This window comes from Rousettus aegyptiacus, unplaced genomic scaffold, assembly GCF_014176215.1.
Source record: "Rousettus aegyptiacus isolate mRouAeg1 unplaced genomic scaffold, mRouAeg1.p scaffold_m13_p_1, whole genome shotgun sequence".
In the NCBI taxonomy this organism is placed as follows: Eukaryota; Metazoa; Chordata; class Mammalia; order Chiroptera; family Pteropodidae; genus Rousettus; species Rousettus aegyptiacus.
In genome coordinates, this window is record NW_023416284.1 from 6,739,448 (window position 1) to 6,765,860 (window position 26,413).

At 55.2% G+C, this 26,413-nt stretch overlaps 3 protein-coding genes across 9 annotated transcripts in view; 2 read left to right on the forward strand and 1 right to left on the reverse strand.

Moving 5' to 3' along the window:
* Window positions 1–3,101: 3,101 nt before the first annotated feature.
* Window positions 3,102–14,903, forward strand: LOC107513116 (F-box only protein 6-like). Of its 3 annotated transcripts, XM_016149399.2 has the most exons (8): window positions 3,109–3,341; window positions 5,789–6,077; window positions 6,616–6,713; window positions 9,789–10,083; window positions 11,837–11,963; window positions 12,507–12,602; window positions 13,460–13,595; window positions 13,798–14,903. In XM_016149399.2, the coding sequence occupies exons 2-8, from the start codon at window positions 5,813–5,815 to the stop codon at window positions 13,984–13,986; spliced, it is 1,206 nt and encodes a 401-aa protein (XP_016004885.2). In that variant the 5' UTR covers window positions 3,109–3,341; window positions 5,789–5,812; the 3' UTR covers window positions 13,987–14,903. The 3 variants fall into 3 exon arrangements, with proteins under 3 accessions (XP_036084573.1, XP_016004885.2, XP_036084581.1); XM_036228680.1 differs by having other exon boundaries at window positions 3,102–3,341; window positions 13,460–14,903; XM_036228688.1 differs by lacking the exons at window positions 3,109–3,341; window positions 5,789–6,077; window positions 6,616–6,713 and adding an exon at window positions 8,123–8,818.
* LOC107513122 (mitotic spindle assembly checkpoint protein MAD2B-like) lies at window positions 14,334–25,124 on the reverse strand. 5 transcript variants are annotated; one of them, XM_036228714.1, is made up of 7 exons: window positions 25,101–25,124; window positions 17,916–17,967; window positions 17,702–17,820; window positions 16,644–16,715; window positions 16,152–16,252; window positions 14,905–14,997; window positions 14,334–14,669 (listed from the first exon to the last, which is right to left on the reverse strand). In XM_036228714.1, exons 2-6 carry the CDS (start codon window positions 17,953–17,955, stop codon window positions 14,940–14,942), a joined length of 390 nt encoding a protein of 129 aa, XP_036084607.1. In that variant the 5' UTR covers window positions 17,956–17,967; window positions 25,101–25,124; the 3' UTR covers window positions 14,334–14,669; window positions 14,905–14,939. The 5 variants fall into 5 exon arrangements, with proteins under 5 accessions (XP_036084607.1, XP_016004902.1, XP_016004900.1 ...); XM_016149416.2 differs by lacking the exon at window positions 25,101–25,124 and adding an exon at window positions 18,234–18,473; XM_016149414.2 differs by lacking the exon at window positions 25,101–25,124 and adding an exon at window positions 18,304–18,431.
* DRAXIN (dorsal inhibitory axon guidance protein) overlaps window positions 18,166–26,413 on the forward strand; it is a 28,055-nt gene continuing 19,807 nt past the window's right edge. Inside the window, exons 1-3 of the mRNA XM_036236733.1 lie at window positions 18,166–18,177; window positions 18,314–18,525; window positions 24,245–24,377. Of these exons, the coding sequence (XP_036092626.1) occupies window positions 18,166–18,177; window positions 18,314–18,525; window positions 24,245–24,377 (357 nt within the window). The remainder of the gene's footprint in view (window positions 18,178–18,313; window positions 18,526–24,244; window positions 24,378–26,413) is intronic.

Consider the following 26,413-nt stretch of genomic DNA (forward strand, 5'->3'; position numbering starts at 1 on the left):
AGGATGCCAAGGGCGCTCGGGTGTGTTGCGGGGGGAGGGGGCTCTGGGTGTGACCCCTCCGGCACCGGCACCGCCGTTGGCTCCGCGCCCTCCCACTAGGCCCGGACCAGTACTGAACCCTAGTAACCCCGACGGCCCTGTGCTCCCTCGTCCTGCCCCAAAGCAGCCCCTCTCTGTCCGCGTCGCCTGCTTTCCTCCCTCTGCGTGCTCCCTCTGAATGCTGGGCGTCAGCAGCCTGCGGGGGCCCGGTTGCAGACCAGAGGGCTTTTGGGTTTCCCACCAACGCTTCTTGTCTCCCTCGGCTGGGTGCTCCCATGGCCTTCGCCTCTGTCCGGTTTCTCTGGTCCAGCGCGCTCCGACACGCTGCCCGCCTCCCGGCCTGGTGGCATGCAAGGAAATGCCCCGGTACTGATTTAGCACCATCTCTCTGGGGTCAGGCCGACAGGCTCTCGGAGCGACTTGGACAAAGGAATGCACTGCTCAGGGCCTCAGTGTCTCCTTCATAAAATGGGATACAAAGAGCAGCGACTTTCGGAGATGTGTTTGAACAGGGAAAAAAGCATGCAGGGCACCGGCACAGTCTGCACTCAAAGGCGGGCGAGGAGGCCTACAGCCCCTGGGGGGCAGGGTTGGGGCTCCCGGGAAGGGGTGATGTAGAGACATCGCAGAGAAACCCGACCATTCCCCCCTCTCCCTGCACTACCCCCACCCCGGCCACACCCGCACAGGCATTTGCATTCTTACAGGCATCCTTCTTTCTCGGCTTTCAAAATGACATCGATGTGGCTATGGACATTTGCCCACAGCTGGTCACTTATCGGGAGCCGTCCAGATGACTCATCCCCAGTTGCGAACCTCGGTCTTGCACTGATTTTTTTTTTTTTTTTTTTAGTGGCTCTAGCTCACAAGTCATTTCCTCTCCTTCCAGGGGGTGGGGAGGATCATCTTGCCGGACCCTGGGCGGGCTGTGTAATCACCCAAACCCCCTGACCATCGTCTATGTCACAATAACAGGTGACACACCATCCCAGGAGTGATGTGGGCGAAGCGGCTTAACGAGGCCACTACAGAAAAGTGGAGCCTTCTCCCAGCCGGCGAGTTCCGGGTCCTCCTGGCTGAGTTTTTGTTTTCGGCCAGAGCTGGCACCTAGAGCCTTCCTCTTTAGACAGGCAAGAATGGGACCGGGGACACACACACACCCCATTCAGCCTCCTGCTCATGATCCTGCCTGGAGACAGACCCAACTCGAAACCCAGGGCCTTCCGCCCTCTCAGGCCACAGCTGTCCTCAGGAAAGCCAGCCGATCACCCCTGTGACCCCTAGGAATCCCGCTCAGAGCCTTCTTGCCCCTCATCAATGAAAATGATGGCACCTTCTCTGCCTCCCGCACCATTCCACCCCTCTCTCAAGTCCTAAGTCCTCCATGGCTCCCTGTTGTCACTGAATTAACTACTCTCCTGCCTCCCGCCACACCTCCATCCTCGTCTGGGGTTTCGGCCACGATGAAGGGCTAATCATCGCCAGGCCTTGACTCCCTCTGACCTTTTGTAGGGCTCTTGTCTCCACCTGAAGCGTCCCCCCTGCCCTGTGTTCAGTGGAAGGCTGCCCATGCTTGCAGGCCAAGGTCAGACGTCCTCTCCCGTGGGAAGCCCTCCTGTTCACCCGGCCTCCCCGTCTCAATGTCTGCACATCCCTGGGTGGGGCTGGGTCTTGTTGCCTTTGTGGTCCCAGTGCCTGACCACAGGTGTCCTGTGCATACTTGTTCTTTCAAATGGACTCTTTGGTTAAGGAGACAGGACTAAAGTAAAATTTGCAAGCCACAGGTTATCCCTGGGTGCCACTGGGTCCTGTTGGCCAGGCCAGGGGCAGAGTTAACCCTGGAGCAAAGGCCAGAATGGTCGGAGGGGAGCAAGCTACCTGGGGGCTCTGTGTCCCTCTGGAAGATGAGGATGATTTCTATGCCTGATTCAAGCAAAGGAAACAGACCGGACAGGGATGTGACGGCCGCAGTCTGGCAGAGTGGGTTTGAGTCCCAGCTGATTGCTTAGCAGCTATGTGACCGGGAGTGAGTTCCTTCACTTGTCTCAATCAGGACCATGGCAGAGCTGGGATTCGTACCCTGGCTTCTGTGACTCCGCAGCCTGGGAAGAACAGAATCTCCCTGCAGGTATCCAAGGAGGGCATCATACAAGCATCCCTATTGCCCCGTTTTAGGAGACCTGCTTCTCTTGCTGCTCCAGGCCCTCCGCTTGTCCTATCCAAGCCCTTCCTCTCGAGTGGGCCTCTGTGCCCAGTGGAGACCGGCCTCTGAGTGGGAGGCGAAATCATTGCCACTAGAGGCCCTGTTCATCGTCCGGCCAGGTCCCAGCTTAAGCAACACCCCGCACTGCAGCACCACGGCCTGTCATTGGTCGCCCTGTCATTGGTGTGAGGGTATAAGGGATGAGGCCCCCGCTTGAATCAAGAGCAGCGTTGAACGAATTGTAGAACCCACAAGTTTCTGGGGCCCTTCTTGCACCTGGCTCCGAGTTCAGACCCCCAGCATGTGTCATCCCTGACAGTCACAGCATCTGCACCGGGACTGGTCACTGAGTGTAGCATGAGTTGCAGTCAGACGGCCATGGGTGCAAATTCCAGTTCTACCACTTACTCTACTGCGTAACCTTGGGCAGATCCCCCGAGTCTTTGTCCCAATGTTGAGCCATTTCTGCTACTATTATCTGAAAATTATTGTTCACCTCAGAGGGCTGAATTAGATCATATGAAGCTCTAGGCCTAGCTTAGTAAATGCCCGATACATGATACTGAAACAAACATACTCATGTTTCAGATGTGGGGCTGAAGCCCAGAGAGGTTCATGGACTTGCTCAGGGTCACACAGCTATTAAGCGCTGGAGCCAGGATTCACATCCCGGCTCGTCTGACTCCAGGCGCCTCCCACTCCACGCTGGCCTCCGCCAGAGCTGACAGCAGGAAATGGAGCGGGAAACAGAGGGAAGCTGCTGAGCTAGCGCCTCACGGACTGCTTTTTTTTTCTTGCAGGGAGGAGCCCCCGGCCGGGCCCGCCCCCCACACCACCCCCATGCTGTTCCTTGCTCTCCTGTTGCTGCTGGAGGTCTGGTGAAAACACAGATTCCAATTCAGTCGATTCTGCCGTTCCAACAGGCTCCCTGAGCCTGCTTATGCTGCGGGTCCCTGGAGCACCCTAGCTTGCTCCTCCACTGCCAAGGACTTACTCCAGGCTCTCTAAGGCTTTCAGTGACAGTGACGTGTTCCCTGGTATTCCTTTCGCTGGGGAGAGGCTGCGATGGCTGACTGCTCTCTTCCTCCCCTGGAAAAAGGTATCATCTTTAAAACAAAACAAAACTTGCATTAAGCTCCCACTTGCTTGTAAGCCATGATTTGGGCACGTGGGCCCCTGCCCCCTGGGAGCTGGCATTCTGAGATATGACGTGTTCCTTAGATTCCTGTGGCCCTGGGACGTGCACTTTGGAGTTGCGCTGACAGCTTCCACCCCAGGGTTTCTTTGGCTTTTATAGTTTATGCCCTTGGAGAATGTCATGAAAGCATAGACTCTAAAAACACACACGTCGCCCATGTGCACCCCCTTTGTTCTACCTCAGTGGTTCCCAGGCCCCCCCAGAAGACTGTGTCAGAATCCCCACTCCCAACTTCTGAGCCCAGTGAGGAGTCGGGGCACTGCTGAGATGAGGTGCTGTTGAAGCTAACTGCCCCCCACAAGCCAGACTCATGATGCCCACCCATCACGTCTGTCCCAGCAGAGCTGGCTCTAGGGGCCACCCCAGGAGAGCCACTTCAGTCCCCTCCCCTGGCATCTCACTCTTGCCCAACCCTCTGGTTCAGAGCAAACCAGGTTGCAAATGACAAACGCCTTCCCCATCCAAATTCCTCACCTGTCTAGACACCAGCCTAGACACCTGCCAGAGGGAGGGGCCACGCCCACAGGATTCCAGGGCTGTTTACTCCCTTGGGAAAATCAGTTGGGGTCAGGGGTCTGGCACCAAGGAAGGCAAACAGATCTAGGAGAAACCAAATACGCTTGCTCTTTTTTCCTATTCAAGTTCAAAGGGCATGGGAATCTTGGGGGTAGGGACGGGGCAGGGGACCCGAAAGAGATCAAAGCCTTCTCTTTGGAAATCAAATCTGCAGGTAGTTTTGTCCTTTTGAGAGCATACCACGCCCATGCTGTGTGATGGGAGATTGTGGTCTAGCTCGAGGACGCGGCTGCAGGCAGGACCCCAGCATGGCTTATGTCTGGGGGGAGGGGCAGCAGTGAGATGGCCCTGGACATCAGCAATGGGAAACAAAGTCAGGACAAAGCTGAAAGGCCCCACAGGAGAGTTCTATGGTTGCAAATTCAGCGCCTATCTATCTGTTTGCCCAGCCACCTCCATTTGGCATGTGCAAAGGGGGGCGGGAATGGAATCCTCTTAACTCCAGAGTTAGGGGCCCCAAAGTCCCCTCAGTGTTTAACAAACTTCTCTGGCAGGAAGTTCTTCCTTAGATCTATCTTAAATTCCTTCTGCTGGTACAGAAGCCAGTTTCCTCTAACCCAGGTTCAGCAAACTTTACCATAAAGGGCCAGCTAACTATTTTAGGCTGTATTCTGATAAAACTATTTATGGACACTGAGATTTGAATTTCATATAATTTTTGTATGTCACATTGTTCTTTTCTGTATTTTCCAAAACACATTTAAAAATGTAAAAAACCTCTCTTACCTTGTAGGCTACGCAAAAATAGCCAGTGGGTTGGAATTGGCCCATAGGCCACAGTTTGCAGATCCCGGCTCCAGCCTGCTAGTCTCAACTTTGGCTGCACATTATCATAATCTGGGGAACATTTAAAGGCACCGATGCCCCGGGGCCCACGTGCAAAGATTCTGGTTATATCGGCCTGAGTTGTGTCTGGGCTTCATGCGTTTTCAGAGCTCTCCAGGTGACACTAATGTGCACCCGGGCCCGAGACCGGTTCTCAGTCCTACCGACCGTGGGAATGCACCTGGTGACAAAAGGCCCGCTCCACTTCTCACCATCTTCATGGCCTTAGAAAAGATCCTTCCGGTCTCTGCCTTGATTTCTTCCTCTGTAAAATGGGGATAGCAACTTTTCCTTCACTGCTCTGGACTCAGCACGAGGCAGCATGATCGGATTCCAGGCACTGAGGCAGAGCTGGAGGTGTGGCTGGCTTTGTGATAACAGGTTCACGAGTTTTAAAAATATACCTCGTTGGGGGAGAAGTGAGCCAGGGGCCAAATGAAACCAATAGCTGCGGGACGGTCACCTGTGCCCTCCTGCATTCCTCCTTCAGACTCTGACAGCCATGTCCCAGAGACGCTGGCCGTTCCCACGGGGCTGCCTTTACGTGATTTTTCTGGCAATGCCAAGAGTGGCTCCCAGGCCTACCGGGAATGTGCTGAGGATCAGCAGACACAAGGGCCAAGCCTCATGGGAAAGTGACAGCTTCGCCTGCCCTTTGGGGATTGACTGAGACACAAGGCAAATTGCAAAGCCATGGCCCCTTCCACTGCCCACGGAGCCTTCCTTCAAGCCATATTCGACGCAGCCAATAAAACTGGTTGTTGCGGTTGGTCCTGTCCTCGCCCCATTTTACAGAGGAGGAAGCTGAGGCTCAGAAAGGCACAGCGACTTTCCTGACACAGTAAAGGGAAGACCTGGGGTGGGAACCTCCACCACCATGGGGTGCGGCAAATACCAGGTCTTGGGGACAGGGCCGGGTCTGTAGCTGCGTTTTTCAATAATCACAGGAGAGTGTAGGGAAGCCAGGAGCCATGGCCGTGGGAAACATCAACGAGCTGCCTGAGAACATCCTGCTGGAGCTGTTCACGCACGTGCCCGCCCGCCAGCTGCTGCTGCGCTGCCGCCTGGTCTGCAGCCTCTGGCGCGACCTCATCGACCTTGTGACCCTCTGGAAACGCAAGTGCCTACGGGAGGGCTTCATCACCGAGGACTGGCACCAGCCTGTGGCCGACTGGAAGATCTTCTACTTCCTACGAAGTCTCCACAGGACTCTCCTGCACAACCCATGTGCTGAAGGTGAGGTACAGGGCGGGTCCAGTGTGCTCCCATCACACACACACTGTCAAGGTACTTAGCCAAGGAGCTAAAAATAGTTTTCACAGTTTTATAGCGTTATAAAGAAAAAAAAAAAAAACCTATGCGATAGAGAAAATATGTAGTCCATAAAACCTAAAATATTTTGACCTTTACGGAAAAAGTTTGCCAGTCCCTGTTCTTGACTCATTTCCAGAGGACAAAGCCAAGGCTCAAAGAGAGAAAGCACCTTGCCTAAGGTCACAGAGCCCACTGTTGGTAGAGCGAGGACTAGCCCCAGCTCTGGCCAGTGTCCGCGCGTTCTCCATCAATGAAAGGGTCTGGTCGTTCATATCATCACATGTCTCAGGATTCACGGTAGAAGTCACTGACCATGGTACCTGACACACAGAAAGCACCTAATACGGGGGACGCTATTGATCCACAGTCTTCCACTGCTAAGATCCAGGGAAGAAGGGGCCCTCAGGAGAAGGCGACCGCTGGGGGCTTCCCTCTCATGTGAACTCTGCTTTCCTGCCAGAGGGCTTTGAGTTCTGGAGCCTGGACGTGAACGGGGGTGATGAGTGGAAGGTGGAGGACCTCTCTGGAGACCAGAGGAAGGAATTCCCCAATGACCAGGTCAAGAAATACTTCGTGACTTCTTATTAGTAAGATCCAAGGTCGAGGGGTCTTGGGGTGGGGGGAATCCCAAGTCACTGCACCCTGGGATCTCTCCTGCTCTGCGAGGGCAGTCCTAGCCTCCAGTGCCCTAGTGGTGAGCCCCAGCCCCTCCCACCCTCCACCCACCCCCAGCACCTGCCTCAAGTCCCAGGTGGTGGACCTCAAGGCTGAAGGGTATTGGGAGGAGCTGATGGACACCACACGGCCGGACATCAAGGTCAAGGACTGGTGAGTGCCTGGGGCCAGGGACTGGAGGAGGGGCCTGCCACTCAGGCACCCCACTCCCACCCTGCCCCCCATCTCCAAGGCCCTATTGGGCCCTCCCTCTCTGCCTGCAGGTTTGCAGCCAAGCCAGACTGCAGGTCCAAGTACCAGCTGTGTGTTCAGCTCCTTTCATCATACCAGGCACTTCTTACCGGTGTTTCCAAGAGCTTTGCTGACATTAAATGAAGCCAAGGCATTTAGAACGGTGCCTGGCACACAGTCGGTATACAACAAATACTGTTTAAATATAATTATCTCATTCAACAGTGAGCTAGATTAGGGCCTCAGCCAGGGCAGGGACCACCACTCACTAGCTGTATGGCAAGTTAGCAAAGGACACACACCCTTCCTTGGAGAGGATACTCCCCAACGAGTTAATGTAACCTGAGCCAGGCACCCTGTGCAATGCACAGCATGCACAGCACGTTTTAGTGGCCCGAAGTACCAACCAGATACTTGATTATTACTTGTTGAATGAGGAAAGAAATTAATGAATTTAATGCCAAGAAAAATACACAGATTTTTACCTTTAAGTAAATTAAAGCGTGCCTTGGTCAAGCCCTGGGGAAGTTAGGAGCCGGGGAAGCCACTTTCACTCTTAGCAATCACCCTCCAGGTAGGTTCCTTCCTCTTCCGGGGTACGGACTGAGCTAGGAGAAGTGGTCCTTGCAGGGGCGGGTGCTTGGTTAGGAGGAGCCTGGGGCTTTCCCGGAGGCAGAAGGAAGCGAACAGAAGGGATGGGTCCCGGCCACCGAGCCGCCTGGCGGGGAAGACGCGTCGGGGAAACGAGGTCCTCCTGCAGACCCCCTTTCCCGTGGCCCGCCGTCCGCCCCGCGAGGCCAAGCTCACAAGCCCGCTGAGCCCGAGGGCGGAGGGGTGGGGTGCGGCGTCCTGCGCCGGCGCAGGGCTTGGCGGTAGCGGAGGCGTCGGTGACACCGCCGGGTACAAGCCTACGCGGGGATTCAGTCGCGGACGGGAGCCCCCCTCGGCGCCCCGATCGCTGCCGGGTGAGGAGACGGGCACGGAGGCGACAGGTGCGAGTGCGGGGTGGCGGGGCACCCGGGGCTTCGGCTGAGCTCGCGGACCCTGTCTCGGCGGAATGGGCGTCCGGGGACTGTGGGGGTTGGGGATCCCGGGTGGGGCGGGCTGCGGGCCGGGCGCACGGGAAGCCCACCGAGTGCGAGGTGGGATGTTAGGGCCGGCGTGGATGGTTCCACCCCAAATGCCCCGGAATGGGCTTCACCCCACCCAACCCCTGCGCAGTCAGGCTTCATGCTAGGCCCACGAAGGGCAGGAACTAAGGGTTGAGGGAGGGAAAACAGGCGACTAGAGCCAAAGACGAATCATTAGACCCCCCGGCCCCCGGGAGGAGCTGTTCCTCCCTCACTCAGAGCCCAGCGACTTTTGCCTCGTGTTTTTAGAAGTTGCCAACGTTTAAAAATTGACGGGTTTCACATTTTAAAAAAATTAGCGTTCGTTCTGAAAAATTCAGAAGACCTGGTCACACGGAGTTTTTTCTTCTTTTGTTTTTCTATCACAATATTTCCCATACACATCTTTTGTCATCTTATGTTACCGTTTATTCCTTTTTCTCTGCCATGCTAAAATGCTCTTCCCTGGGCAGGAGCCAGAGTAGTGTGCCCACCCTCATTTTTTCCAGGATAGGAGCTTTAAGAACACTATGAACTGCTTCTTTCCCCCGGTCTCTATGGAGAATGTCCTTCCTTCCCCTCACCCACCTGTGGGATCTGTTTAGAGATCTGGATTACCAGACTCCCCCAGGCAAGATTCAGGACGCAGTGAGTGGTGGCAGGCTGGGACATTCTTCAAAACCCTGAGCAGTTCAGATGCAGAGGGAGGAAGGTGTTCCTGGGGACAAGGAGCGCTATGACTACATTGGCTTTGCTTTTGCTTTAATGGCAAGTGTTGTCAGCTCTACGACTACTTTGCTTTTGCTTTAATGGCAGAAGTGTTGTTAAATGATGCCCCGCACTAAATGCTTTACTTGTACCCTCTCAGCCCCGCCCCGCCCTTCTGAAGTTGGGACAAGTAGCCCCGCATTTTTACAGCTTCCCAGTCACTGCAGGCCAGGATTCAAACCCCGGTGGTCTTGCTCGGGGGCGCTCCATCTGCTTGTCGGTATCGGGGCATTTCAGAGTGGGCTCTGGCCTGAAACCCACCCTAGAACTGCGTGTGTAAGTTGGGCGATGAGGTGCTCCTCACTGGAATGTTGTATATCTGGCTTCCAGGCCAAAGTAAGCAATTTGGGGAGAGGGAGTTGGTTCCTCAGCACCAGCCCCACCACTTAATGAAGTTGTGACCTAGTCTGGGAGTGTAATAATGATTTTATATTATTATTATTATTATTATTATTATTATTATTTAAGATTTTATATTGTAAGAGTGAATTCCCAGCATTACAATGTCACCTAACAGAGCTCACAGTCAGCAGTGTGGGCTCAGCAAAAACGTAGTGTTCACCAGGCTTACCGACTTAAAATTAAGCAACTACTTTTTTAACGGAAGAGGCCTCAAAAAATCAGTCCCTAAAGACTTTAATACTTCTTTTGCACTCTTTCAGATGTGTGTGATATGCGACCACCCTGCATGTTAAGGGCCTGCTATGTACTGGAAGGATGCTCACAATGCTTCCGGTCTAACGCCTCTAGTTTCGGAAAAGCAGGATGAGCGTTCCCTGGTCCACATCCCTGGGAATATGAGGGGCCCACCTCCTTGGTCAGGGTTCATAACCACGGTTGCCTCCCACAGGCCTGTGTGTGCACCCCACCCACCCCAGCCATGGCCCTGGTCAGCATCAATGAGCTGCCAGAGAACATCCTCCTGCTGGAGGTATTCATGCACGTGCCCGCCCGCCACCTGCTGCGCTGCCGCCGGGTCTGCAGCCTCTGGCGTGACCTCATTGATGTCGCAACCCTCTGGAAACGCAAGTGCCTAAGGGAGGGCTTCATCACCGAGGGCTGGAATGAGCCTGTGGCCGACTGGAAGATCTTCTTCTTTCTGTGCAGCCTCCGCAGGAACCTCCTACGCAACCCATGTGCCGAAGGTGGGCTGCTTCCCTCCCTTCCCGGAACCTCAGGGCCTTTGCACTTGCCATTCCCACGCTAGCTGGGATATTTCCTCAAACCCTCATACCCATCGTGCGCCCTTGGATCCTCCTCATTCTTGAGTTCTCAATTCAGAGACCTGCCCTGGTCCATCTAAAAAAAGTGCTGTCTGCCTCTATCATGTCACCCCCACTCAGTTCCTTCATAGCACTTTTCAGAACCTGTAATTACCTCTTTACTTTTTTTTTTTTTCCCTCTGCCAGAAACTTCAAGTTCCAGGGGCCTAATGGATCTTGCTTGCCTCTCTCCACCCAGTGTACAGTGATGCCTTCATATAGCAGGTGCTCAAGAAACATTGAATGAACAAACTGAAGGTCCACCTTTACCTGTTTAGTTCTGTCCAAGCAGCCTAATGTTTATGGAGGGCTTCCCTTGTGTCAGGCACTACTCTGAGGTCTTCACAAATATAAACAGATGAAGAAAATGAGGATTTTGAAAGGTGGTTGCAATCACATAATTTGACACCTGTTTAGCTCAAAATATCCTGTTGTATTTGCCAGGGTTTTTTCCCTTTGTGAGCACCTACTACGTACCAGGCACAGTACTTCTTGTTGGGGCTACAGGAGCAGTTGGTTAAGAAGCACAATGTGTACGCTTAGATCCCTTCATGTCTAATCTCACTATCCTCATGTGGACCCCAGGAGTTGGCTAAATTAAGTGGGACTGGCTCCATTTTATAGATGGGGAGCATTAGTCCCCAAATTTCCTGAAGGCCCCTCTTAGGGGCCCCATAGACAGCGCCTCAGACACTCAATCTCTCCACCTGCCCCAGATTCTACTCAACTGCCCAGCCGTGCGCCAGCTCAGCTTACGCAGCCCTACAGAGCCAATCTTCAGCCTCGCCTCGGGCCCTGGGCCCAGCAGCACTCAGCCCAGCCTCGCTTAGCTCTCCCTGGGACTACTCTCGGTGCAGCTCAGCTCATGCATTTCTGTTTTACTGCTCTGGTTGTCTACTGGGGGGACCCCAGGCGCCTGGTCAATAGATGTGAGTTCCTGGTAGAAGGAACAAGGGAGTAATTTGGAAAAGCTCCCCTGGAAAGCTTTGGTGAGAAAGATTGTTTTCTAAGGTCTCCTCAGCTCAGTGTGAAGGGGGAGACCAGAACCTGCCTAGCCAGCCTGGTGGGGTTCCTTCCGTGGAGGTGGGGTGACCACACGCCACCAACCAGAGGGAGCCCGTTCTCCCAGTTATCCTCCCTCCTGTCCCGGGCAGCAGTTCCCACGACCACCAGCAAACCTGTAGGTTGGTCCTCGACCCCCTCAGATCTGTTACTTGGTTAGCGCGTCGGGGAGATGTCAGTCATCCAGTAAGCCGTCTGAGTTGGGACAAACTCACATTAGCCATTAAGAGCAGAAGTACCATCTCGGGCACCTCATAATTTAATGTTTTGAGAACTGAAACTTGGGTATTTCCGAGAGCCCCTTGGCAACATGGAAGTGAGGAAAGGTTGGTTTCGGATTTTTGGTAATACTTTCTTCCAGCTTCATGAAAGGAGCCAAGCTAGTCAAGGACAAAGTGGGAGGGAGAGGGTCCCGGATCAGAGCTGGAGCTTGTAGGGGCGCTGCGAGGCCTAGTCGGGTGCGCACCTTGAGATCTCAGCCTGAACCCTGCCTTTCACCCTCCCTCCCAGGGCCAGGTGGGGAGGACCAGCCTGTACGTTTACACCGGAGCTCACCTCGCCTTCTGTTTCCTAGAGGATATGACTTCCTGGCAAATTGACTTCAATGGAGGGGACCAATGGGCAGTAGAGAGCCTCCCTGAAGACCATGGGATAGATTTTCGTGACTCTGAAGTTAGGAAGTACTTCGTCACATCCTTTGAGTAAGACAAACTGAACCTGGCAGGCTGGGGGAGGGGAGCGAGGAAGAAGGTCAGGGCACTTTGCCAAACCCTAGGCCTATGTCAGTCAGGGTCTCTCTATGAAGTTCGAGGGAGCTGGCTCCAAATCCAGCTCAGGGCCTGCTTCTTCCTGGAACAGGAGTAACTCAGTGGCTGGGCTAACAGGCAGTGGGGGGGGGGGGGTGGAGATCTATGTAAGGAGTTCGGGGGCCCACGGGGCAATTACGGGAAGTCAGGGGTGTCTTTGGGCTATTCCTAATCCAGAAATGTGAGTCCACAGAGGTGCCCTCTTTGTGGCCCCAGAGGACGGGGCCTTTCGACAGATCAGATGTCACCCAGTCTCAAGGGGGTCAGACTCCCTGCATATTTCTCTTGGGCCTGTGCCGAGGTGGGGGCCAGAGTCAGAACCAGCCAGTGGCTGTCGTGCCGTGGTCAGGGAACACTGCTGGGTCTCCTGAACCACCCACCTGGGTCGGGCCATGCAGAGCACACCCAGGAGTGCAAGCCTTTCTTTCTGCTCCCCAGCTTATGCCTCAAGTCCCAGATGGTGGACCTCAAAGCTGAGGGCTACTGGGAGGAGCTGCTGGACACGTTCCGGCCTGACATCGTGGTTAAGGACTGGTGAGTGCGGCCAGGGCCCGAGTCTCACTCGGCATCCTTTCTTCTTCCTGAGAATGCCTAGAGGCAGCGCCTACTCTGTGTCCAGTAGTGTCTTAGGACAAGGACACTGCCCCCATTGGGGACAGACCTAGCACATGCTCATCCAGCAGCACCTCTCAACCTCCCCACCAACCCATGTCAGCAGGAGACGTTAACCACAGTTTACAGATGGGGAGACTGAGGCCTACAGATGTTGTCATGAACAGGCACTGGAGCAACAGAGACAACCAAGACCCAGCCTCCCTGGACCTTGCAGATGCTCACGTGCCTCATTTGCCTCCCCTGCCATTCATCTCACAAGTTCCCCAAGCTTCTCCTCTGTGTAGAGCTGTGACAGGCTCTGCCCTGGCCCATGGGAGAAGCAGGACCCCAGGTCCAGCCAAGCCTCAGGGCCACCACTCTGAGGGTGGAGGGGTAGGGTTTGGGGGTGTGCAGAGCTAGGGGGGCGGGCAGCAGGGCTGAGCACAGGGTGAGCTCTGTGTAGTCCCACCTCACAGGCCACCCCTGAATCTCCCATTGAATCCTCAGCCTGGTCCATTGTAATGTCCAGGTGACACAGCTCTGACCGCCCCAGTCTTTCTCTCTAGAGAACTTTTTGCTTTTTAGGGTGACATTTTCACGGAGACACCCAAAAGGGTTGCCCCTTTTTGTACAGGAGGTAACTGAGGCCCAGCACAGATCTGCTGCGGACACAGTAAGCATGGATCACGGGCCTCAAGGAAGGCACAGGGAAATGCAACTTGGCCTGCTGCCTGCCCACCTCCAGGGCCACCCACCCTGTGTTGGGGTGCACAGTCCTGAGCCCCATCATTCCCCAGGTTCGCCGCCAGAGAAGACTGTGGCTGCACCTACCGCATCAAAGTACACCTAGTCTCAGCCAGATATACTGCCTTGGCCACCTTCGAGCCCGAACCTGTGACCATCGAGCAGTGGAATGATGCAAGCTGGAGAGAGGTGAGGCCTCACCTGCTTGTTGCCTCCCACTTCTCCCAGGGCCCACAATGCCCCCAGCTCTACCGCCTGGAGCTCCTGCCTTCTGGCCTGGACAGTTCTCTACTGCAGGACCTGGCTCCTCCTTTCTCCTCTCCACTGAAGTGGTCACCCCATCTCATCCCCTCCCCAGTCCTGGTGGTCACTTCCTCACCCCTCTCGCCAGGTCTCCCACACCTTCTCGGATTACCCTCCAGGCGTCCGCCACATCCTCTTCCAGCACGGAGGCAAGGACACCCAGTATTGGAAAGGCTGGTATGGGCCCCGCGTCACCAACAGCAGCATCATCATCAGCCCTAAGACAGCCAGAAACCCAGCGCCCCCCAGTGCTCAGCCCGAGATGATGCGGGAGTAGGAGGTTGCCCACTCACCCTCCCCACCTCCTTTCTACAGGCCTTTCTGACAGTCTGTCATCTGACAGCCATTTATCCGTCCTCTGTCCAAGCCAGCCTAATGTGGGCAGTGAGGGCCCCTGCCTCAGGACTTCCTGCCCAGTTCCAAGCTTGGGAAAACCCACCAATTTATAGTAACTTACTGTCACGTAGCTCTGACATTATCATAATAAATTTTTTTTCTGTAAAACCAGCCTGGGGTTGCATGTAGGAGTGGGAGATAAAGGGGTCCCTGGCACTTTGGTAAGAACTAGCCCCAGGGTAATTCGGCTGCACCTGTCCTTCCCACTCCAGTTAGTGACAGCCCAGGTCAGCCCTTGGGGCCCCTTTATTGAAACAACTCACAGCACAGTATTAGAGACGACAGTGTTGGCCAGCTGAACCCCAGGAGGCTGAGAAATCGAGGTCCCAGACCTTCCTGCCCTCCTGGGGGGATTTCCTCCATGAAGGTAACCAGACCTGAGCAGCCCTGAGCTGGAGGGCGGGCGGTCCAGACATAGAGGCAATAAGAGCACTTGGAATCAGGGTGGCCCCGCGGCGCTGCCTGAGGCTCGGGGCCCCCAAAGTCCAACAATGGTGGCGTCTGTGGGGGGCAGATACACCCTCAGCTGCTTTTATGAGCTCGTTCTTCCACATAGAGCTGCATCTGATGGACAGGAACAAACAGCCACGTTAGGTGGACAGGGCACCTTGTGGGGGCCTGCGAGCCCCTGGCAGGGTGGGCTCGCATGGCCACAGCCACGGGTCCAGGGAAAGGGGACGGACGGAAGGAGCCTTAGCCAGATGGTCCTTGGTAATTTCCCCCAGGCCTTGTCCACAGGCTCTCTGGCAAGCCCTCAGCACACCCTAAATCAAGCTTGCCCAGTCCCCATGCAGCTCACCTTTAATATGTCTGATGTCATGGTTTTTAGGGGTATCAGCCGGGGGTCATGCATGTGGACATCCTGCTCATCGGCCAGGATCCAGGGGAAGTCCTAGGGAGGAAATCAAGGGGAGGAGGGGTGGGGACTGACCATGGCCTGCTCTCACTTTGCTTCCCTCTCCCCCTCCTGAGCTGGGGTCCTCAGACTTCAGAGAGCATCAGAATCACTAGGAAAGTGGATTCCGAGGCTTTTCCACTGGACAGGCCAGATCTTAGGTGGGAGCTAGACTGGAAACCTAAGTGGTTTAAGAAGCCCCAAGCACTGATGCTGAAGCTGGTGGGCAAGGATCCCCTCCCTGGAGAAACCCCACTGAGCTGTCAGTCCCAGCGTATGGCCCCACCCACCTCTCAGCACTGAGTGCTCAGGATAAGCAATGACAGGTTTGTGATCATGTAATTTACATGATGAGAACCTACTGGGTACAGGCTCTGGGTAAGCAATGTGATCAGTGCACTGGCCATGGGCAGCACCCCTGCCTGCTCAGAACTGTGGGATCTGGTTTTCAGAGGCTCCCAGCTGTCTCCCAGCCCCCAATATTTCTGAGAGTGTTGGCCTCTAAGGGCCCAGCTGCTTCTCTGTACAGTAAAAACCACCTGGGGAATTTAAAACTAGTGCAGAGCACCATTAAACCAGGATGTGGGGGAGGGGTGCAGTGAGCCCCTGTAGGTGGTTCTAATGTGCTAATGTTCTCCCAGTCTGAGAACCGGGATGACAAGCCAGAAGGGAAAGGGTTTGCCCAAGGCCACGCGGCACGTGGGAACAGCCTATTGCCCTGACCTCAGCACAGGAAGCCAGCAGTTGACCAGCCAACACACCTGCCCAAGGTCAACTTCAAATTGACTATAGACTACATACTTGACTGTGAAGTCAGGACATTGGGTCTGTGTCTTGCCTTCTGCCACCATTTGGGTGACACTGAATAGCTCATGTCATGTCTCCTCCATCTATAAGATGAGGTTGGGACTAGCCATTCACCAGTGCTATGGCTTCCCAGATGAGACGCGGGGTTCGCCACATAACCTGTGTCAAGTCCAGACACCACTTGGGGGCCAACTCTGACTCGGCCACTAACAGGCCACTTTAGAGCGGCACACCTGGCCTTTCTACTTTCGGACCTTTACCAAGGCACTCGAGAGCTGCCTTAAGGGGTAAAAGTGAAGGGACCTCACACCAGTTAGCAGGTGGATGGCGGAGAGGCAGCTCACCTGATGGACAGCAGCGGGGGCTGGGTGATTTCAAAGACAAATTTTTCCACTGGGCGGTGCTCTTTGTCCAAAATTACCACCACCACTTTCTCCACATCATTCTGCAAAGACAGGAATCCCCTGCTCCAGAACTGGGTGCCCCACACCCACAAAACCCCTTCCTACCCAAGGGAGGATGGGATTGCAAAGGGCGCACTCACATCCCTGCTCAGCCTCAAGGCCAAGGATCTCTGAGAGTCCAGAGGTTTGAGAAGTTCAACTAAGCACCCCCAGACACGACTAGTACTAGCTCAGGGTAGAGAATGCCTGGGCCCCATGGGGATCCCAACACCATGAACATGGCCCACATGCCCTGCGCCCTGTGCCTGGCCTGGGGTGGTCTCTGGAGTGCAGGGAATAGGCTTCTGGCCGCTAGTCATGGGAACCTACATGACCCAGCATCACTCCATCCCATATTGGGGCGAGGTGGGCTGGGGCGCCTGGCACTCTCACCTTCTCCAGGAGTGGCTTGACACAGTGCAGCGTGTCCTGGATATACTGGTTCAGCTCCGGGTGACAGGACATCTGTACACAATGGCATGATGGCTGGTGAGGCCCGCAGCACCAATGCGGAAACCACCCAACACCCCCTCCAGGAGCCCAAGGCCCTGTCTGCCTTTGCAGAGAGGCCTAGCAGTTCCCTAGGCGGTCACTACCCAAGGGACCAACTTCCTATCATAAGGCTAAGAACTCTGAATTATCCATGCAGGAGAAATTAGAACATATAAATTCAGTCTCAACGTTAACAATTAATATAGTATTGGGAGTTCCTAATGTGGACTCCACAGGCTTCTCAAGAGTCTAAGAAATCCATAAGTTGTGAGTGTTTGGGCATATGGACACTATTTCGGAGAAAGGATCCAGAAATCAATGTTCAAAAGTTAAGGATCTGGAACCAAGAAGCTGTGTGGCCGCAGGTAAATTGCTTCTCTGAGCTTTAATAAACTTCATCCGTGAAGCTCTCAAAGAAAAACTGAGGAATGAGTTAAGCTCAGTACAAAGTGGGGGCTCAGTGCTGTCTTTTCTGCCTTGCCCCTGTACATTCTTTAAGCTCCCACCACCTTCCAGTATTCAATTATTATTCTAAGGCTTACTGAGTGCCTTCTAAGATGCCCGCACTTCTGGAGCCTAGGGATACAGTAGCTGATGGCTTTGTCTCCCTTTTAATCTACCATTAGGGTAAATGAGCCCAGAGAGAAGGTGCCTGAGGTTTACAGGAATGCCCTCCCCAAACCAACCATTCACCAGCCTCAAGAACTCTTTTAAAATACAACTCTAATCCGAGGGCCTGGTCCCTAACTTCTGGAGGGAAACTCCCAGTTCAGAGGGGAGGAAGGAGCCACTTCAGTAAGGGGTGGGAGATTGTCAGGCTATCAGCTGCTACCCGGACCTGAAAGGCAAGGCCAGGCTGCTAGAGAAGGACGGGGCTGGGCCTGAAGGTGGAAGAGAGTTTCAAAATCCACTCTCTACCCGCTTTGAGATTAGAGGGTGACTAAGCTCTTGGGGCTCACCTGGACAGGCACATTGTACTTCTTACGCTTCTGGAAGATGCCCACGGGGTAGACCTCACGCACGTAGAGGATTAGGTGCACAGCCACCTCCAGGAATTCGCAGAGGACATCGGCCACCACTGCGAGGGGGTGGAATCTGATGCGCTTGGGAAAGACTGCTGGCCCAGGCCCTCCCTCGCCCTCTACTCCGGGTCAGCAGGTCCAGCCTCCTTACCTTGGCCAAAGTTGAGGTCCTGTCTTGTGAGCGTGGTCATCCTTCCCGCCACCTAGGGGATGCGACAGGAGTGGGGCTAGTCCCAAGGCCCAAGCAGCGTACCCTCCTCTCCGCCTGGGGGGAATCCGGGCAGGACACTCCCTGCACACATAATCAGCGAAGCTGGGAAGGGACCCCGCATGCTGACGTCATCGCTCGAGGTCATCAGCTGCACTTCCATCAGCTTTTGTCCACTGCGCCCCCCCACCCGATGTCTCACGGGGTAGGAAAGGCCAGGGCTTTGCGGGCAAAAGGGCTGCAGAGAAAACAGCTGGATACGCAGGGCCAGGAGCTTAAAACGAGACACGAGGAAAGCGGAACTAGGCTGGAATAAGACTCTCCCCCTTGCCTGGCCGTAGACCTCCCAGAGGGAATTCCGCTGCTCTCCCCTCTCCTGGTACCGGTTCCGGCCTCGGTTCCCGCCTCGGGGCCTGGCCCCGGCGCGGGAAACCGCCGACCTGAAAGACCACTTGCACGCGCGGCCCAGGCGCAGCTCCGTGACGTCCGCCGCGCTGCGGCTGCTCCTAGCGCCCGCTGCAGGCCACGCCCACTCCGCGCACCGCCCGAGCGGGCAAGGGGCGGGGCTTGGGAGGGGCGGGGCCTGGCCTCCCTCGGAAAAGCCCTGGGCCCGAGTGGGCGGAAAAGGTGCCGCGCCGCCTTTCAATTTTGGATGGGCGCGAAGAAGGACAGTTTAGTCCCCATGTCGTATCGCTACGGATCTTCCTCCCCGGAGTATTTTTCTCGCTTTATGAGGCGCGCTAAAGGGTTGCGTGAGGACCAGGTGGAGGTCACAGCTGGCAACTTTGGACAGCGACATCTACAGCTAACTCCGGAGTCACCAGCCCCGAACTCAGCTGCCCAACCGAAAGCGAATCCGCCGGCTCCGGGGCGGGGACAAGGGAGGAAGGTGCACTGGGGACGCCCCGCCCCCACCTAGAACCTCTACAGCTTACTTTTACTTTCCAAGAAGAGAAACCCTCCTGCGCCCACGCATCCTAACCCTAGCGGTTCTTAGTAAAGGTCGATTCGTGTTCCAGGCACTGAGCTAAGTGTGTCCGTGGATTATATCACTAAATCTTGAAAACGATTCCACGGACAGTTACTGTAATTGTCCCCATTTTACTGATGAGCCAAAGGAGCTTCAGAAGGGTGAAGTAAAATGTCCGAGTCTCACTACTGTTGGGGGTGAGGCGGGGAAGGGGTCTTCTAGCTCTACACTTTAATGCTCTGGAAGGGTGAGAGGCCTCTGGAAATAATATTAAAATAATTACTAACATGGATCGAGCACTTACTATGTGTCAAGCACTGATTTCTTTAATTCCCTCATTAACCACAGGAAATAAATCAGCCATTTTACCGACCCCCTTTATAGATGGTAAAACAGAGATGTTCCCTAATTGGTCAAAGTCATACATTTGCAGTACAAACTCAATTCTGACTTTCGTCCGACTCCAAGACTTCAACTTATTTTCAGACCCTTTACTTTACAGGTGGGAAACCAGACTAGAGACGTGGCTGTGGAGCTGTGAGAAACAAATCAGGACCAGAAGCCAGGGAACTTCCAGGGACATAAGAGCTCATTAGTCACGTTCCTCTGTGAGTACACACAGATTTAGCCTGGAATGTTGGAGACCTGCACCCCCTTCATCATAGATGCCTTCAAACCTTCATGTACACACTTGCAATGCGGTGAGGACAGAGAAGGGAATAAGTGACCTGGCCCATTAAGCCAGGAATGTCATCAGAGCAGGTCACAAAAGCAGTCCTTGGAAATCTGCATCAGGATCCCTGGGGAGCCCATTAAAGACTGGGAGCCCTGGCCTCCCTGACCTGCCAGATCAATAGGGGTGCACAGCATAGTACTGGCCCTTTAACAAGCTCCCTCGAGGCCCCGATACCCAAGAAAGTGTGGGAATTGTCACAAGCGGTTCGAGCTGTTCCACAGGAAAGTCTGCATTTCATAAAACTGCAACACTTAACCCAAAAGGATGAAGGATTTATTTCAGGAATTGATGCACCTGGCAGCGCATTTTGGGTACAACGACTTCTCAAGACTTGGGGACCCTGTTCACATCATGCCATGCAAGAAAGGACCATTTTCACACGAAGCCAGCCAAGCAGCTCACTGACTTGTAGGAGGTGTCCCCTGGCTCCTTGAGATTTAATAATGATGATGCTTTGGCCACTGGGGGAAGCAAGGGTCCTTCTTTGCCTCTCTGGAGGCTGCTCGAGCAGCTTTTTTCACTGGTGACAGGAAGTGGCAGTCTTAGGGAGGCAATTCCTTGTAAAGGGTCCCTTGGGATTGGAGCCTAGGGTGGAGAAGCTCAGGGCCAGCTACCCCTGTAGGGTGGCCTCCAGAGCACAATGTGAGCAGCATGGGGGCTTATGCCAGGCCTCCTCCTTCCATGGGTCCCCAGCCCGAGCTCTCTGCCCTCAAAAGATACAATACAAGGTACCCAAATGTCACCTGACACACAGAGCTAAAGAACTTCAGAGAAACCTTGGAAGACTTATAACGCAACACTCACATTTTTCCAATGGGGACACCGAAGTCTCCACAGCCTTGTCTGACACTGAGGTACCCATCTTGCCGAAATCCATAGCTAAAAATGCCTGGGCTTGGGGCTCTGGATTCAGAGCCAGCCATAAACAGAGGAAAGCAGGTGGGAGACAGATCTGACCCCTAACCCCAGAAAGGCCTCATCTCCTCATTGGTGAAATAAGCAGGCTGGACAGATGTTCCCTAAACCTCTGATGGCCTCAGGTTCCAGGGAGGCCAAGAAGCCGGGGATGGGCAGGGGCAGGGGGCCATAGGGGAGCTCCGTGAAAAAGTCATCAGTCATTTCTATCCACGGGGCTCTTTGGCATCTGGTTTTTCATATCTTAATCACATCAGCATGATGGATGGTCGGGGGACCCAGATTACATTATGGGGTTAATTTATTACATTTTTGAATACCCATTTGCTGGGAGACTGATTTTCAAAGTTATTTGCATATTCTTCACCATAACGACAATACGTAGGAGGACATATGGGAGGGAAGGACAGACGTTTAGGAGGAAGAGCTTATTGGCCAACTAGAGCAGGTCCCTGAGGGTCTGCAGGGGGGACAGAGAAAATCACAAGAGACATTTAAACTGAAATAAAGAGAAGACAAGATGCCAGAAGGTCTTGCAAAGAAAGGCCCAACAAAGACTAAGGCCTGCATGGGCAAAAGAGGGTTCCTGGGATTCTTTGAACAAGCACACAATGAGTGAAATGAGAAAAACAGCAGGCAACAGTGTCCGGATCCCAAAGATGCTTTCAAAGCCCTTCCCGTAGCCACCTGGCTGATCACAGGCCACATCATGGATCCCGCCCCTGCCTAAGGTTCCTAGGACAGAAACACAGAGAGGCGGGGGGAGCCACAGAGTCACATATAGCCTAGTGACAATCCCACAGATACCCCAATGCTCAGGGACTCAGTCAGTTGAAAACCCCTAAGCAGAGACCCAGCCTTATGCATTCTTTTAGTCCAGCACCTCACTCAGCACCTGGCCAAACCCAGGTTGTCGCTATTCAACGAACGAACGAAAGAATAGAGGAATAAAATAATGGCAGACGGTTCTCGCTGCCACTTGCTTGATTTGAAGCCAAACAGTCTGGAGGAGGCGCCAAGACCTCTGATTTCAGGGCTTGGGCTACAGACGGTGTTGTGCGGAGAGGAGCTGCTTTAGGAAAGAAGCGAGGGGTGTGGAGCGCTCACTACGGCGCCCCACACCCAGCATACCCACTCGTGTAGCCAACCTGCTGTTTCTCTCCCACCGCTGTTTGGCCCTTCCCTCTGAATCTCCGTTTTCTCACCTGTAAAATGGGCTAATAGTAGTACCAATTCCACAGAGCCGACCCAGGGGTAATAAAATAACAATTAATGGCTGTTGTAACAATGATATTAAAATCTATGCACACGATCTAAGCCCCCAGAGCAAATACTTGGAACCAGCCACTTTAAAAACCCCATCAAAAACATCCTTAGCTGACTCCCCCCAACCCCACTTCCATTCCCATTTTCATTTCCCAAGGCAGCAGGCAGCCCCCGAGGTGCCCTAAGGGAGAAAACGGATCCTCATGGCCCACATGGCTAAAGGAAGGACTGCAGCCAACACACAGCTCCGCCCCTCCCTCATCAGGCCTTCGGGTTTGAGGCCTGACCTGCACGACTGCCCCAGGCTCTGGCGTCCCCTGCTGCCCTCAGACCCAAGGCAAAGCCCTGACCTGTAGCCAGTAACATTGGGCGCTTCCAACACTCCAGCCAGGCAGAGCCTAACTAGCCATTCCCTCCCCGGAGTTCAGCTGACTCCCCCGTGTTGTAGACCCCTTTTTGGTCAGGGAGACCTTACAGATCATCTCCTCTTAGATTTAACCTCTATCAAATCCACAGAGACACTAAATGTCTTCCATAATTTCAGGGGTTTCCAGGCCCTGTTAATCTGGACCACAGGGCAAAAACCCTGGCCCCAGCTCAACTGCCACTTTTAAAAAATAACTGTTTTATTAATACATACGTCATAAACCATAATGTTCACCGTTTTAAAGTATTCCGTTCTGTCGTTATTCGTATACTCACAAGGTCGTGCATCAATCACCCCTGTCTACTTCCAGAACATTTTCATCACTCCAAAGAGAAAACCCCACACACATCAGCAGTCACTCCCCAGTCTCCCCTCCCCGCAGCCCCCACAGCCTCTAGTCTACTCCTTGTCTCCATGGACTTGCCTATACTGAACATTTCGTATCAACTCAATCGTACAGTATGTGGCCTTTGATGTCTTAGCATAATGTTTTCGAGACTCACCCAGTTTGGCGTGTGTATTTGTACTTCCTTCCTTTTTATGGCCAAATAACAGCCCTATGTAAGAATATACCACATTTTGTTCATCCATTCATCAGCTGATGTTTCAATTAGCAATAATCGAGGATAAAACTCATTGGCTACGATATTGCCACTGCGCAAAACTAATTTATCAGTTGATGAATATTTGAGTTGTTTCCACTTTGGCCATTCAACGCCATATTTTACCGATGGGGAACCTGAGGCCCGAAGTCACCATAACCTGGATGGGATAGGAGTCCAGGCCTCCCCTAACACCCACCTTTTCCCACTGCGTCGTTCTGGGAGAGCCCGGAGAACAGAGAGTCCAACCATGGCAAAAGAGCCCCCACCGGCGGATACTTAGAGCAGCAGCATTCGAACCAGAGTCCCCAGTGAATGCCCAGCCACAGCTTCATGCTGGAAGAGGAGAATCATTCCCACTCTCCCCCGCCCAGACCGGACCCACCATCACCTTTCTCTGCCACAGTTCCAAACTGGTCCCCTTGCTTTGTCCTGACTCCACGGCAGTCTAGTCTCAACTTTAAGAATCAGAGTGAATCGGTCTTAAAACCTAAGTCATGTGCTCTGCTCTGCTCATAACCTTCCAACGGCTCCCATCTCACCCCACCTCAAAGCCAAAGTCCTTACTGTGGCGTTGCACACTCCCGTGATCCTCTCTGACCTCATCTCCTTCTGCTCCACCCTGCTGTCCTTCCTTAAACACACCAAGCACTCTCCCGCCTCACGACCTATGCACTGGCCCTTCCTTCGGCCTATAGCACTGTTCTCCCCACAGCCATATGGCCCATTACCTCATCTTCTTGGTGAAACACCTGCCTCACCAAAGAGGCCTTTCCTGCGAACCTTATGTCAAACACCTCTTCCTGTTCATGTTTTCTCTCCTTAATGCGCATTAGTTTTTTCATAGCACTAATCACCACCTGACATATCATACAGGTATTTATTTGTTCGCTTGCTCATCTTCTGTCTCCTTCAGTAGAATGTAAGCTCCATGAGAGCAGAGTCTGCTCCATGTTCATTACTTTAGCTCCAGTGCCCGGAACAGAGCTGGCACATAGTAGGTGCTCAAGACTTATTTCTGAGGTGGGGGATTCAAACCTTCTAGTGAATAAGCAGCCAACCCGCTTCACCAATCCATCCTGAAGCACATCAGACTGATACTATTACAATAAGGATAGCAGGTAATCTTTCTAGAGCGCTTCCTATGGGGCCAGGGCCGAGGAACATTATCTCCTTACACAGGCCATGGCGCTTCATCTTTGCACCCTGAGAGTTAGGGATAATAATGAGCTCAGAGGGGTGAAGCGACTTGCCGGAACAGACGGGGAATGGCAGCAGGAGAGGAGCCCAGGCCTTCAGCGTGACTACGGAGCGCGGCTCTGAAACCCCTGAGCCATAATATGTCATACTCTGGAGAAAAAAGAAAACGGTCGCAGCGCAAGCCGCGCTTGAGCTCTGGGCTCCAGCCGAGACTGCGGCTTCGCGCGCTCCCGGTCCCGCCCCACTGCTCTTTGATCTTGGCAGCGCCGGTGGCCCCACTGACCCCGCCGTGAGTTATGGGGGCCGCGGGACCCATAAGGCAGCATTCCCGGACTCCCAGGGCCGGCAGGACACGGCGCCCCGCGTGGTGATGGATGAGCCAACCCCGGGTGCTGGCTTCATCCAGGCAGGGCCGGGCTGGGAAGCATCAGACAGACTCTGGATAGGGCGTGGCGAGAGGCGGAGCGAGAGAGAGAGAGAGAGAGAGAGAGAGAGAGAGAGAGAGAGAGAGAGTGTGTGTGTGTGTGTGTGTGTGTGTGTGTGTGTGTGTGTGTGTGTGTTGAATAGGATTGTCTCGCTTCCTTTCCCGGGGAGGCTGAGGGCACGTGCGGCCGTTAGCACCCCCAGAATATCACCAGGTAGCGCTTTGAGGACCCCAGACCCCTGCATCCCAGGGCGAGCTCTCCTGGAGCCCCGCCCTGCACTCCATGTACTTTCAGAGGCTGCAAAGGCCCCGCCGTGCCGCGTCCCGCCTCCCTGGCACCCGGCATTTCTTCCGTCTCATTTGATAGCCTAGGCGGAATAATCCTTTCGGGGACCCGCCGGCCCCTACCGGGCGAGGCACAGGCGCAGCTGAGAGCTCAGCTCCGATCCATTGTTGGGGTCCGCCAGGGACCCCCTGCCGTGACCCTTTGTCGCCCGCTCCCGGCGGGGCCGCTCCAGATGCGCCGCCGCTGCCCGCGCCCCGCCCGTCCCACGCGCCCCAGGCCGCGCCGAGGCGGCTCCTACGCACCGCGAGGAGTGGGCCCGCCGCGCCCGGGGCGCGCACGACAGCCCGGCTGCGCCCGCCTTTGTCTGCCGCCTTTGTCTGCCCCGCGCCCTCGCCGCGGCGGCTGCTAGGCCTCTGGGGAGCCGGCCCGGAACGCCGAGCGCAGCTGGCGAGGGCGCGCCGGCCGGGAGCGCGCGGGGCCCGGCCCCGGGCTGCCCCTCAGCAGGGGGCCCCGGATCCCGCCCCGCACCACCCTTCCCCCGCCTCCTCCCTGCGCTCCCGCCCCCTTCCCTCCCGCGCGCCCGCCCGCCCCCGCCCCCGCCCCATTCCCTCCAGCCCAGCGCAGCCTGGGCACATCCTCCTGCCGCCCGCGCACCTCTCTGCGCGATCCCTGCTTCGAGGCTCTGGCCTCAGCTGCCTTTCTCTCCCGCGGACCCTCTGGCCCGCGTCCCTCGGCCCCCACCCCAGCAACCAGACAGGTAAGGCATGGCCTTGGCCCGCCCCCGGCCCCGCCCTCCTTCCTCACCTGGCCGCGCGCCGGGACAAAGGTGGGTTACCTGGCGCGCTCAGGGGCGGAGCGCACGAGGGTCCTAGGCTGGAGGTGAGGATGCTGCTCTCTTCCCTGCGCTTCCGGCCCTCGGACCCGTGGGTCTGTTGGTCCGCTGCCTCCGCTCCTCGCCGCGTCTGCCCTCGGCTCCTGGCTCTGCTCCCCGCCCGCGTACGCCCACCTTGCGCCGGACACTCACTTTTGCACGCTCTGCCACTGCGTCCCGCGCGCCCTCGCCGCTCTCTCCCTGCCACGGCTCTCGCCCACTCTCCTTGGCGCTAGCCTCCCTCTGAAACCCGGTCTCTCTTTGTCTCTCTGTCTCTGAGTCTCCGGGTGGTCTCTCAGGCCCGGGACCCCAGTCCGCCACCGTTCAAGAAGCCTTGGAGACACCCTAGCCCCGTTTCAGAGCTGGCAGCTGTGCCCTCCTTCCCCTTTCGAGGATGCCAAGGGCGCTCGGGTGTGTTGCGGGGGGAGGGGGCTCTGGGTGTGACCCCTCCGGCACCGGCACCGCCGTTGGCTCCGCGCCCTCCCACTAGGCCCGGACCAGTACTGAACCCTAGTAACCCCGACGGCCCTGTGCTCCCTCGTCCTGCCCCAAAGCAGCCCCTCTCTGTCCGCGTCGCCTGCTTTCCTCCCTCTGCGTGCTCCCTCTGAATGCTGGGCGTCAGCAGCCTGCGGGGGCCCGGTTGCAGACCAGAGGGCTTTTGGGTTTCCCACCAACTCTTCTTGGTCTCCCTCGGCTGGGTGCTCCCGTGGCCTTCGCCTCTGTCCGGTTTCTCTGGTCCAGCGC

Coding starts and splice junctions, on each gene's coding strand:
- LOC107513116 (XM_036228680.1), top strand. CDS start 5,813: ATGGCCGTGGGAAACATCAACGAGCTGCCTGAGAACATCCTGCTGGAG. Junction 6,078..6,615: donor GCACAACCCATGTGCTGAAG/GTGAGGTACAGG, acceptor CTTTCCTGCCAG/AGGGCTTTGAGTTCTGGAGC. Junction 12,603..13,459: donor GACATCGTGGTTAAGGACTG/GTGAGTGCGGCC, acceptor ATCATTCCCCAG/GTTCGCCGCCAGAGAAGACT.
- LOC107513122 (XM_036228714.1), bottom strand. CDS start 17,955: ATGACCACGCTCACAAGACAGGACCTCAACTTTGGCCAAG. Junction 16,253..16,643: donor TCAAGCCACTCCTGGAGAAG/GTGAGAGTGCCA, acceptor CTGTCTTTGCAG/AATGATGTGGAGAAAGTGGT. Junction 14,998..16,151: donor CCCCCGCTGCTGTCCATCAG/GTGAGCTGCCTC, acceptor TTTCCTCCCTAG/GACTTCCCCTGGATCCTGGC.